Source organism: Suricata suricatta, chromosome 12 (genome assembly GCF_006229205.1).
Source record: "Suricata suricatta isolate VVHF042 chromosome 12, meerkat_22Aug2017_6uvM2_HiC, whole genome shotgun sequence".
Classification (NCBI taxonomy): Eukaryota; Metazoa; Chordata; class Mammalia; order Carnivora; family Herpestidae; genus Suricata; species Suricata suricatta.
Genome location: NC_043711.1, coordinates 4,990,423 through 5,003,020, shown reverse-complemented (window position 1 = coordinate 5,003,020; position 12,598 = coordinate 4,990,423). Strand labels below are relative to the sequence as shown.

The following is a 12,598-nucleotide window of genomic DNA, read 5'->3' as shown; positions in this document are numbered from 1 at the left end:
GAGCCCTGCTGTCTCAGCTCGTGTCCTCTTACGGCCCACCCTCCCCTCTGATCATGCACGCTGGCATCTGTTGGTCCCCTCTGCCATCTCCCCAGCCCTCCTCCCTCCACCGGTCAGTCGCCCTCCTGTCGCTGTCTCCCTCATCTCCCTGCCCCTGCCCGCCCCCGGGGCCCAGGGTACAAAGATGTAGTCATCCATGAAGCGCTTGCGGAGGTTGCCCACGATAGCATCCTCGGTGATCTGGGGCAGCAGCACCATGTCGTCCACGCCACTCTGCTTCACATTATGGCTCTGCCAGTGGAAGCGCTCCTTGCTGCCCTGTGGTGGTGGGGGGGTCAGATGGGGGTGCGCCCCTGCAGAGGGGAGGCGGCGGGGGCAGGGGGAGGGGGTGGGGGGATGCTGATGCCCTCCCCTCTCTCCCCCCGCCTGGCGTGCCTCCATCACCAGCTTCTGAGTCTGCACCTTGGGCCACCTGCCTGCCTCCCTCCCCAATTTGGGGACACCAGGAGAGGTGGGTGAGCTTGGAAGCAGGCTCCCCGCCCCAAAGGAGGGGACTCTGTTCTGTCCCTCCACCTAGTGTCGCACTGTCATGGAGGAGATGGTGGTGCCAGGCAGCTGTTGCAGGGGGAGGTCGGGAGTCTGGGGAGGCTTGCTGGGCAGAGTGGGGGGGGTGACTTGCCCTCCTTCTCAAGTCTTCAGACTTCCTGCCCCTCCCTTCTCCAGCCTCCTCTCTCTGCCCAGGCCCTGGCAGACTCCCGGACTTTTCCAGAGCAGTTCACCTGCTACCCACCCCTTCCACCCCTAGGTGGCCTCCTTCCTCCCACTCTCTTCCTCCTCCTCATGCCACACACGCCAGCCTATCACATCCGTGACCTCCACTCTCCTGGCCCAGCCTCGACCCTGCTCCTCCGCCCCCACAGTTTTTCCTTCTCATTTCCTTCCTCATTTTTTAAAAAATCAGGCCCCAGGGAGAAGACTCAGATACAGCCGCCCCAAAAAGACCCCTCCTCCAGGAAGCCTGCCTGGAATGTTTTCTTGTTTCAGCCTGACTGAACTCATCCAGTGCCTTGGACACTTAAACATACTGGCTGTGTCAGGTGCACTCGAGGCTCCGGGGACCCCTGCCACGGAGCAGTCTGGCAGCTGGTGAGTGAGGGCGGCCTGGAGCTTCCCCAGCAGGTGCGCTCATGCCTAGATAAGATGTGCCCTCCTCCAGGAAGCCCCTCATGCCTAGACCAGGAGCTCTTGGAGCGTGGGGACTGGGATTGAGCCCCTTCTCAGCTCTGGCAGGGATGACCTGACGGATGAACAGGGAACGAGGGCAGAGAAAGAAACCCAGCTTCAGCGGGGTGGGGGGCGGGGCGGGGGGAACACCAAGAGCAAAAGATGCTGGGAATCAAAATCAAGTCTTCAAAGAGGACCCGTGTTGGCCAGGCAGATCCCGGGGAAGAGGGACAGTGTGTTGGGAGTAGGAGATGCAGTGTGTTGGGAAGGGATCAAGCAGGAGGGTCAGCGTGGCCACTGTCCTGTGGCCACTGTCGGGCAGAGGTGCATGAGGGGCCCGTCTCTCCTGGGGACACTGGGGAATTCCTGAGTGGGGGAAGTGCAAGGTCAGATCTCGGACATGCTGACAGCCAGAGCAGGGCCCGCTGACGGATGCCCACAGATGGTAAATGAGCCCAGTTTTTGGCGTGGGGTAGATCTGGGTTCTGACCCTGGCTGGGTGATCCAGCACTGCTCTGAGCCTCAGTGGCCTCATCTGTAAAGTGGTAGCAGCAGGGCTAATGTGACAGAGGAACTGCTCTGGGGTGCAAAACCCGCTTCTCTCCTACCCACGCGGTCGTGAGGACGGGCCCCGGGGCAGAGGGGCGCTGGGCAGGGCTAACATTCACAAAGCACCCAGTTCGGGCCTGAAGCCGGGAGGCCAGGGGCGAAGCCAGCCATCCTGACAGCAGCTCAGTAGGCTCCAGGGACAGAGGCTTGGCAAGGGTGTGATGCTTGACTCCGGACACAGCTAAATCATTTCCTGGGCCCCACGGGTTGTCTGGCAGGGACTTAAAGGTCGAGACAGGCTTTGCTCAGGAGCTGGGAGAAAAGTGGCGCTGGGGCGGTGAATTGGCCAGGCCAAGGCTAGAGAAGCAGGACCCCAGGGCAGAGGAGGGAGGGCGGGCGGGGGCCTCAGGCTCGAGCCCCTCCCACTGCCTCCCGCCAGAGTGAAGGAGGCAGAGCGAGTGTTTGATGTGGCAGGTCTGGTCTCCTCGCTCTGCTCTGCCCCCGAAAACCTGTCTGTGGCTTCCTGTCACTGTCCCATCTGTCCATTCCACAAAGGATTCTGGCCACTTACTGCGGGCTGGTGACCCCCCCCCCCCCCCCCCCCGCCCTCACCGGGACCTCAGCGCCTCCATGCCTTTCACACTTGGCTCAGGTGACATTTCCTGTGAGAAGACCTTCCCAACCCCAGGCCACGCCGAGGATCCCCGAAGTCCCCGGGTGTCCCTCACTGCAGCCCTGTCCCCACTCTGGACATCCTGCCCATCGGCCACATGTTCTGGTGTGGAAGCTTCTGAGGGCAGGGGCTCCGGCAAATGCCCGGCTGAACCCAGCGTCAGGGCTCTTTCGGAAAAGTAAGCCAGAAGCGTGCTGGTAAATGGAGGGGCGGTCAACCAGGGCCAGGTCCTGAAGGGCCTTGAATGCCAAGCCAAGGAACTCAGACTTGATCAGCATCAGTGTGGGGCGTTCTCAGCAGGGCCCTGCGACTCCTGGGGACACTTTAAGAATTGTGGGGGCAAATGGGGCGTCTGGGGGGCTCAGAGTCGGTTAAACGGCCAACTTTGGCTCAGATCATGATCTCACAGTTTGTGAGATTGAGGCTCGGGTAGGGCTCTGCGCTGACAGTGCAGAGCCCGCTTCGCATCCTCTGTCTCCCTCTCTCTCTGCCCCTGCCGTGCTCGCACATGCTCTCTGTGTGTCTCAAAAATAAATAAACCTTGAGAAAAAAGAAAGAACTGCTGGAGCCTTTTGGGTTGTCCCGGGGACGGAGGCTGGATGGCAGCCTGAGCAGGCTGCAGGTGCCAAATCTGCACACCAAGAACCATCCGGATCAGAGCCCCCCCCCCCCATCCCCACCAGGTGCTCATTTATGCCGTAAAACTGTTAATAACCATTGGGATTAGAGCCAAATTCTATCTTCTGCAAAGACAGAATATCTATAGGTTGTTTTTTTGTTTTTTTTTTTTTGCCTCGGGTGACACCAGTGTATCTCCCGGCAATGCGACTGCCCTTTGTCAAGGGAGATTTTAATTTCATTCAGATTTCACTAAGACTTGTACAGCATTAAAAAACATTTTAGTGCTTACTTAGTTTTGAGACAGAGAGACAGAGCGTGAGCAGGGGAGGGGCAGAGAGAGGAGGAGACACAGAATCGGAAGCAGGCTCCAGGCTCTGAGCAGTCAGCACAGAGCCCAACGCGGGGCTCAAACCCACGATCTGGGGCGCCTGGGTGGCTCAGTCGGTTAGGCCTCCGACTTCGGCTCAGGTCAGATCTCACGTTCGTGGGTTCGAGCCCCGCGTCAGGCTCTGTGCTGACGGCTAGCTCAGAGCCTGGAGCCTGCTTCCGGTTCTGTGTCTCCTTCTCTCTCTGCCCCTCCCCCTCTCATGCTCTGTCTCTCCTGTATCAAAAATTAATAAAACATTAAAAAAAACCCCCACGATCTGTGAGATCCTGATCTGAGCTGAAGTCAGATGCTCAACTGACTGAGCTACCTGGCTGCCCCCTGTTTGGCATTTTGGAAGCTCATGGTGCTGGTGGGCGGGGCGTTCATGTGGCCGAGATGTCACTTGGCATCAGCCTGTGAGGGGGGCCGTTGGCTCACTGAGACATATCTGTGTCCCGGTGTGAGCACCTGGGGACTTCGGTGGGTGTTTGTACATAGAGAGAATCGAGTGACTTCGGATTACAGGAGATCACATTAATTATTATTATTTGTTTATTTTTGGTTAAGTAGGCTCCACCCCCACCGCGGGGCTGAACCCATGACGCTGAGATCCAGACTCATATGCTCTACTGACTGAGCCAGCCAGGCGCCCCTCACGTTCATTAGTTTTGGAAGGATGGGAGTCAGTGTGTTTCACTGTCTATGCATTTCTTTTCTTTTTTTAATTTTATTTATTTATTTTGACGGAGTGCGGGCAAACAGGGGGAGGGGCAGAGAAAGAGAGGGAGAGAGAGGATCCCAAGCTTGCTCAGGGCTGTCAGGGCAGAGCCCAGCGCGGGGCTCGAACCCACAAACTGTGAGATCATGCCCTGAGCCGGAATCAAGAGTCGGACGTCTAACTGGCTGAGCCCCGCAGGTGCCCCTGTCTATGAACTTCATTTCAGGGCTTCAGGGCTGCCCGTGATGTTTGTTATAAGAAGGGGGTGCTGGGTGGGATGCACTCGGAATCCCGGGGTGCAGTGGGAAGGGGGGTGGGGAGGACAGAGTTGTGGGAGCTGCACTGTGCAGGGGTCGGAGAGGGAGCCTAGACAGAGGCTGGCGATGCAAGGGGCCAAGTGGCGGAAACAGGGTCACGCTGGCTCACGGGAGACTCAGAGGGGCCCCATGGCGAGCACTGGTGACCTCATTCAGAAGCCAGAATGGGAGTCAGGCGGTGTAGACGGGGAGCGAGGGTGGATCTCAGACAGTCTGGCTGAGAAGGGGAAGAGGGAGAGAGGCTGTGGGGAGCCCTGGGGTCAGCACGCATGTTTCCTGTTTTGAAGACGGGGAGCCCAGCGTGTGTTGGTGAGAAGACAGGCTGGACTCTGGGAGCAGAGGGGTAGTAATCCAGGCTGGGGTCGTTCGGGGGCTGAGGCGGACGTGGGGGGAGGTCTGCGCTTACGTCGGAGCAGTGGGTGGGGAAGAGGGTGGGTGGGGACGCGTGGGGGTATGGGAAGTGGATCCTCTCTGTGGAGACCTCTGAGGAGCGGCATTTTGCCGGTAACTATGGTAACCCAGGACTGTGCCAACAGCGAACGCCCCCCTGGCCCTTACCGTGTGCCCGGCTGTGGTCTAGGCTTTTCCCGTGAATGGTATTGAACCCTCTTGCACATACTATGGCTGGCCCCGCTTTGTGGAAGAGAAGACTATGGCACAGAAAGGTTAGTTGTGCCCCCGCTAGGACACACAGGAGGAAGGGACTGGAGAGGCTGTTCGCTACCCTTAGCCGGGTCCGGGTCCAAGTCTGCTGGAGTAGGTGCTTTCAGAGCAGACGAAGATGGAGCGGAGAAAGGCGGGTCCTGACCGGGGTTTCCCCAGGGGGCTGACCTGGTCTCTTGGCTCCCGGGCCCCTCAAGCTGGGCTGGGCGAGACTCGAGACCATTTCCCTTCTCTGAGGTCAGAGGCCCTGATGCTGGCTTGTCTGGTTGGTTCTGTTGTCCCCCAAGGGCTTGGTTCCTCTTCCTGACCCTTCCGTCTTCCCCCATCCAGCCGAGTGGTCCCGGACCTTTTCTCCCCTGTGTCCTCCCTTGGGCACCGGGAGCTCCCAGATCTGCTCTTAGCCCCCCCGGCGATGACAGACTGTGGGTTTTTTTGGGGGGGGGGAGAGGGTTTTGCTCAGGTGAGTACAGTGTGTGGAAGGACAGTCAAGAATCTTGGCCTGGGACCAGTTAGGTTGTGAGGCCTGGGGAGCTCCAAGCCTCAGTTTTCCCCTCTGTAAAACGGGTTCCATGATAAACCTCCTCCATTGGTTCTCTGAGGGGAGTAAATGAACCCGTGCAGAGAAGAGACACACTGGATGCCTCGGAAAATGGCAGCCGGCGACCCCAAGAGCATTTAGAGGAAGTGGTCAGTGTTGGACGCAGAATACAGGAGCTGGTCGATAGACACTTGTTGAGTGAGTGAATGAATGAAGTGCCACCGGGACGGGACTGGCACTCGCCCTGCGTCCTGGATGCCCGTCTCACTGTGGCTCCCAAGGCGCCGTAGACCAAGTGTGTTGCTCAGTCCCTCCTTCGTGGGTGGGGGTGCAGTGAAGATGTTGTGGTCACAGTTGCCCACAAGCTAAGGATGACTCAACCCGACGGGGCTCTTGTGAAAGAGTCAGGGCTGGGGTAGGAGGAGAGATGTGCTTCAGAGACTCCCCCCAGTCTGTGGTGGAGGGCTGGGGCGCGGGGCTTTCAGCCTCTTCGGCATGGACATTCGAGATCCAAATGAGGCTGTGCAGCCGGGCACGTGGGGGCAGCACCCCCTACCCCTCGCAGCCCCTCCTCCGGCAGTGGGGGGGGTAAGATTGCAGGCCAAGGGGGCTGTTAACAGCATGACCCTAGGAGTCCCTGGGTTGAAATCCTCTGCCACTTCTGGGTTGTATGGCCGGTCACCTGATCTCCCTGCCTCCATTTCCTCATCTGGAAAATGGGAGCGCTGAGGGCTACAGACCACTCGGGGCAGCCACCTGCGCGGATTCAGCGAGGCCAGGTGTGTGAGGCAGACACACTAGCCGTCCTCAGCATTGCCAGCAGCGGCGGTGGCCTGGAGCCGCCCGGTCCCCCAGGCTCAGGGCGCAAGGCCAGGAGGAAGGGCCGGACAAGGGGGCTTTTGCAACCTGCTCTAACCGGCCCGGCCTCTCCACTCCGGGGCCGTGATGAGAAGAGCCCCTGACAGGAGAGAAGAACGGAACAGCCACTTCCTTCCTCGTTGGGGTCCTGCGAGCTGTGGTCGCCAGCAGGGAGGAGGTGTGACATTGCCATGGCGGCGGCAGCCCCCAGCCGCGGCCCCCAGTGTGCCTCTGGAGCCGTGGTCCTATCTCCCCCAAACTCAGCGGGGCTCTGGGGCCACACCCTGCGTGCCTGCATTGTGCAAACGCATGCTCCCCTCCGAAGGCTCCTGCGGTGCCCCCTCCCTTGGGGGGAAGGCTCTTGGTGTCCGTTTGGCCTGAGGCCGTTCTCTGGGGACGGGTGGGTACCCTTGTCCTTCTAGGGTCCTCTGTCCTAACTCTCTCTTGGGCGCCTGGTCATTTCTGTCCCTCCCCACAGCTGCTGCCCGTGGACCAAGCAGCCACCTCACTGGTCTCCCTGCTCTATGTCTGTACTTTGAAGACGGTCACCAGGGCACCATCTCCAAGGACGACCGGCCGCTGCTGTCACCCACTTCGCCGGCACACTCAAACCCAAACTGCTGCTAACCTCAGTCACGGCCCCGAGTGCCAACATCAAACAAGGACGAATCCCGCCACCCGCTTCCCTGCCGCCACCGCCGCGGCCGCCACGGGCACAGCGCTGGCCGTCCACAGCCACACGTGACTGGCCCCCCCCGAGGCAGCCATTCCCAAACCAGCGTCACCAGGACGGTCACCAAACACCAACCAGGGACCATCGCCACCCAGCCCTGGACAACAGCGGCCACCGACCGCCGTCATTCCACGCATCAGCCCTGAGCACAACCGGCCACCGGCCACAGGCATTCGGCACCGGCGGCCATCATGGCCACCGCCAACACGCACCCACGGAATCACCGTCGTCACCACCTTCGCGACAACTGGCGGGGATGACCGCCATCACTACCAGCGTTCCACAGCGACCGCTCAACGGGCACACGTCCCCGGCCGCCGCCACCCACCACAGCAACGAATGGGCATCGCGCACGGTGACAGTCACCGGATCCAGGGCACGGCGCACGCTCTCGCAAAGCGCTTTACGTGAACACTGCTTTGTTGGATCTTTCAACACTCTTCCCGGTGCTGAACGCCCCTCCAGGAAGCCAGCAGCACCCCTGCAGAGAAGTGCTGGCCTCCAGGAGGGGGACCCTCTGGGGTCCCCTCGGGTTGAGTTTCTTCCTTCCCGAAACCCATCAGGCGAGCACACCACTGACGGGGGAAGCATATTGTGCAGCCTCCTTGGGAGGGGTGGCTTTTCTCTCAAGTAGCAAATCATTTTGTCTTTTGATCAGTTTCCCCCTCTGAGCACCCAGACCCTCCTGGCTCGGCTCCTTGCTCGAGGGATTCCCACCCCCAAGCCTGGAGCTCCAGCTGCCCCGAGGGGACCTTGGGCCGGGGACGCCTGACTTGCCGGCGGCTCTCTGAAGTGAGGAGAGGTCGTGTCTCAGATGAGCACGGTCCCTGCCGCCTGGTCCACTACGACCCCGCCTCCACCGTGGTCAGGTGCCTGCTGCAACCGGCTGGGTGACTGTCCCAGCCACATGCCCTCGTTGACAGGATGACGAGAAATGAAAGCTGAAGTTCAGGTTTGCAGATGCGTGGAGCGGTGGGGGCACATTTTGTCACCAGCCCAGGCTCTCTCATAACGTGTGTGTTCTGAGGCCCATGTGTCTCCTGGACCCTGTCACCCCGTCATCACCAGACCATCACCCAGGAGGTGAGGCCTCTGGCTGGGGAGTGTCCCCTGCCACACTTGCTCGGAAGGGCTCCAGGAGCAGTGCGGAGAAGCCGGGTCTCACTGTCTACTGTTTCTGCAATGGCTACAGCCCGACACACGGGCACGCTGTCACAGCACCATCACGGTCCCCTGCCCCCCGGACACAGCTTCTGCTCGCAGCTGCGGGCTCAGAGTGGCCAGACCCACAGGCCCTCTGACATTCTGAGAGTTTCCCGGAACACCTTCTCTATCACAAGTGACTTCCAGATATGACATATGTGGGAACTGAGGCCCAGAGAGGGGAAGTGGCTTGCCCAAGGCCACACAGGAAGATGCAGGACCAAGCTGAGCCGGTAACTGGCTCCCTACACCCGGACAAAGGGGTAAGCCCTGGTCCCCTGCAGATACTGTGTGGTCCCTCGGGGTCATCCTTTGTCCTTTGCTACTGTTCCATCCTTGGTCCCCTATCACCATTTGGGCATCTGGGCACCCGATGTGAGCTTGGTCCCTGGTGAAGGATGCGGGGGGCACCTGAGCTGCAGCGAGGGACCCCCAGAGGGTCCTCTGTGCCCGTCCCCGTGGCCCCACCTTCTGATGGTGGCCCTGGGGCATGTCCCCCTGGGGGTTGCCCCCCACCCCCGCACCTCACGGCCCAACATCCAAGGACTTACCATGGCGAAGGTGTGTCAGGCCCCTGGGAGCGCCCGAATGGGTGGCGGTAGGGGTCCGGGCTCAGGGCGTCCTGGGGGGCGGCTGGGGCATGGCCCTGCTCCTGCTCCTGCACCGGACTCCTGGCCCTAGTTCCTCTTACAACAGCCCCCCTCCCACTTCCTTTGGCGGGAGGGGCCTCTGCTGCAGCGGAGGAGGGAAGCTGGGCCCCGGGGCGGGGAGAAACCTCCAGCAGCTGAGGCAGGGCTGTCTGGGGCTCATCCTGGAGGGAGAGGTCACGGGGGGCAGCAGCTGGCCCAGAAGGCCCTTCCTCCAGCTCCCAGGACAGCCCGCAGGTCAGCTGGCGGCAGGACCGACCCGCTTTCGAGGGAGCCTCAGGGACCTTTAGGGAGGCTCGGCCTTTGCAAAGCTGCTTTAGACGTGTGTCCGTTCGGGCATCCGCGAGCAAACTCCTGCTCCCAGAGCCGCCCCTGCCGTTCTCTCCTCCAGAAAGGCTGTGGTGGTGGTGGGGGGCACATGTGTCCCTGTCACGAGGGGTGCAGGTTACCAGGAACCACCAGGCAGCTGTTAGAGCCCCAGACTCTGGATGTCAGCTCTGCTCTTAACAACCCCCCCACTCTGCTGCTTCAGGGGCTCCCCACTTTCTTATAAAATGGGGGCGCGGGCTCTCTTCCCCGGCGCCTGGCACACGCCAGGATACATCAAGTGTTGGCACCCTGGGAGACCAGCCGGGCACGTCCCGGTCTCCTCTTGACCTTTAGGAAGTGGCAGTTTGGAGAGGCCGTCACCCCCCGGGGCCACGCAGCCAGGAAGAGGAGGTCGAGGCGACCCTGGGAGCCTGCGCTCCTGGGGGCGCCCGGCATCCCGCCCAGAGGCCGGCATGACGCAGCGTCCCCTAGTGGCCACATCTGGGGAGGAGCGAGTTTCTCCCGGAATCTCCCGGGCTGGCTCCGCGCTAGCTCACCTCGCCCGAGCCTCGGGGCACCTGCGAATCAGCAGGCAGGTGGACCTTCTCCTTGCTGGAGGCTTCAGACGGGCGGGGGGGCTTCTGCAAGGAGGTGACGCTTGGGCCGAGGCCGAAGGGTGAGTCGGAGCTAACCGGCTGAAGAGGGAAGGGGAGGGAGCACCTGGTAGAGGAAGACGCTCTAGCCGAGGCCCTGGGATGGGAAGACTGTGGGAGATTGAGGAATTTCGGGGGAACTTCGGGGGAGGGCGGGAGCGATCCGGGAGGGTAGGTGCCAGACCGGGGAGCTCCGAGCGCCTCCTTGAGAAGCTGTAAAATCACTGGGCTCTGGTCTGTGCTGGTAAAAGGCCCCTTTGAACTGATGGGGACCACCTGTGAGGGGCCGCGGCCGCTTCCAATCGGTGGCAGGGACGGAATGTGGACAGACACACTGATGCTCGCGGATCTACACAAGACAGAACTTTATTGATGGAGGGCTTCCTGGCGAGGGTGTGTGGGCCCCAGGGCAGGGCCTGTAGCACCATGATGGGGGCGCCTGGATGTTGGGGTCCCCCTGGGGCAGGCAGGGCAGAGGTTGGGGTGGATCTTGCCAGCTCTGCCTCACCCCTGTAGCTGGTCTGGTTAGGGGGAGGGTGTACGGGAGGCACTGCTAACCCCCCTCCTCCACAGCAGACATAGACCCTCCCCTCCCTCTCCCCCCAGCTCAGAGTGTTGGGATAGGGCAGTGCTGGGGGCAGGACACCGGCAGACCCCCTCCCCAACCCCCACTCTTCACAGTACATATTCCGGTCAAAGGGGGGCAGTATTGGGGGCTCCCCAGGGGGTGGGTGAAAAGGGCGCAAGGGCGAACAGTTGTTCCCTCCTCAAACCCATCCTGGAGGGGGTCTCACTATGAACTGGGAGAGGGATGAGAAGGGGCCCTGGGGGTGGCCAGCCCCTCTCCATCCCCCAGCCAGGGGTCCTGCAGGAGTTCCCAATAAATAACTTCCGGTTTCGTCTCACCCAGCTCCCGCCCCCTCGGGCTCCTTCAGGCTGGCCAGCTGCAGGCAAGGTCCCCTCCAGCCGGCGCCCAGCTGTGGCTCCGGGGCCTGCGCGCCCCCTAGCGACCCTGGCAGGTTTTGCAGCACATCTGGCGGAAGTAGGCTCTGCTGCAGAACTGAAATTTGAGCACCAGGGGGCAGTAGGCGACCTTGTTCACATCCTTGCACTCTGGAGGGGACGGGAGAACGGGGTTGAGGGTGGGGGTAAGGGAGGGATCAGATCTCAGCACCCCTTCCATGAGCGGCGCGTCTGCAGCCCGCACAGAGCTTCCTGGCTTCTCTGTGCCTTGGTTTCGTCCCCTCTCAAAGGGAGCTTATGACTATGAAACTCAAAGTGGGGCTTGTAAATATGTCATTAGGCTCTTGGAGGATGGTGAGAGAGAGGGTGTGCCGGGTCTGGGGTCTGGGAGTATTCCCTTCCGGTCATCCTTTTGCTCCAACTGGGGCTGCCATCCTTCCGCGTTTCCCTTTGTAACAGATTGAGGATTTTGAACTCCAGAGGAGTCCCTACTTTCCAGGGTATTTGTCTATTTTGTGTTCGTGGTAAGCCGCCGTCGGATCGTGACAATGACGCAGGCTCCCACTTGGTCAGTGACGTATGGCGGGGCCTGGTGCTTAACAAAGGGCCTCAAGCGGCTTGTTTTATTCCATCTCCCTCGTGCAGCACCTCCCCCCGCCCCCAGGTGAATCTAGTATCGACCCCCCTTTACGGACTGGAAAACCAAGGCACAGAGAAGGAAGAGCAATCCAGTTTAGTTCTAGTGCCGGAGGAAGTGATCTATTGCTCTGTATGGAAAATACTTTGGAGAAAAAAAAGAAAGGATATATTTAAAGCAGTGGTTCTCAAGGGAATGCTATTTTGCGCCCTCCCCCCCCCGGCCCCCCCCCCCGCCCCAGGACATCTGGTCATATCTGGAGACATTTCTGGTTGTCACCACGGCATGGGGGGCGGGGTGCAGGAGCGCTTTGGGCATCCAGCAGATACAAGTCAGGAATGCTGCTGAATGCCCTACAATGCATAGGGCGCCCCCCCCCGGGAATTATCTGACCCCAAACATCAGTAGTGCCCGAGGTTGAGAAATTCTGCCTCAAAGAAAAAGAAAATTAAGCAGCTAATGGGACAACTCGCGAGGAACAGGGTGAAGGCCACAGAGGTGGCTGGAGGAATAACCCGCGTGTGGGTGCCCAGAAGGAGCAGGTGCCTGAAGAGCTAGGCACGCAGTGGCAGTTCGTACTTGTTGGCGGGGAGGGGCGCTGAAGGATGGCCTGGAGGGGACAGAGAAGGGCATTTCGGCAGCTGGAGACTCTCCAGGCCAAAGGTCCGGACTCCTACGCTCCCCTGTGGCTTCCTTTGCACAGGGCCCCGTCGCGCCCCTTGGCCTGGCGCCCCACATACCTTCGGGGCCGTCCCCGGGGGGCGCGCTGTCGCACTTGGCTTCGCACTGCTGCGTGGCGGGGGGCCGCAGGGCCTCTGCGCACTCGCCGGACGGCTGGCCCGTGTGGCTGGAGCAGCGCACCGCCCGCTGCTGCTGCCCGAGGCCGCACTGTGCGGAGCACTGCGGGGAGTCGCCGCTGAGCCTC

At 61.0% G+C, this 12,598-nt stretch overlaps 2 protein-coding genes and 1 long non-coding RNA gene across 3 annotated transcripts in view; 1 reads left to right on the top strand and 2 right to left on the bottom strand.

The window, feature by feature from the left end:
• Positions 1-9,165, bottom strand: part of MYO1F (myosin IF) — a 31,554-nt gene extending 22,389 nt beyond the window's left edge. Inside the window, exons 1-2 of the mRNA XM_029916111.1 lie at positions 9,016-9,165; positions 181-318 (exon numbers count right to left, since the gene is read on the bottom strand). Coding sequence (XP_029771971.1) covers positions 181-318; positions 9,016-9,018 — 141 coding nt within the window. The 5' untranslated portion in view covers positions 9,019-9,165. The remainder of the gene's footprint in view (positions 1-180; positions 319-9,015) is intronic.
• LOC115273177 overlaps positions 4,693-12,598 on the top strand; it is a 31,729-nt gene continuing 23,823 nt past the window's right edge. Inside the window, exons 1-2 of the long non-coding RNA XR_003900720.1 lie at positions 4,693-4,778; positions 7,007-8,727. This is a non-coding gene — a long non-coding RNA (uncharacterized LOC115273177). The remainder of the gene's footprint in view (positions 4,779-7,006; positions 8,728-12,598) is intronic.
• Positions 10,422-12,598, bottom strand: part of ADAMTS10 (ADAM metallopeptidase with thrombospondin type 1 motif 10) — an 18,557-nt gene continuing 16,380 nt past the window's right edge. Inside the window, exons 23-24 of the mRNA XM_029916106.1 lie at positions 12,414-12,598; positions 10,422-11,186 (exon numbers count right to left, since the gene is read on the bottom strand). The exon at positions 12,414-12,598 is cut by the window's right edge and continues 200 nt beyond it. Coding sequence (XP_029771966.1) covers positions 11,077-11,186; positions 12,414-12,598 — 295 coding nt within the window. The 3' untranslated portion in view covers positions 10,422-11,076. The remainder of the gene's footprint in view (positions 11,187-12,413) is intronic.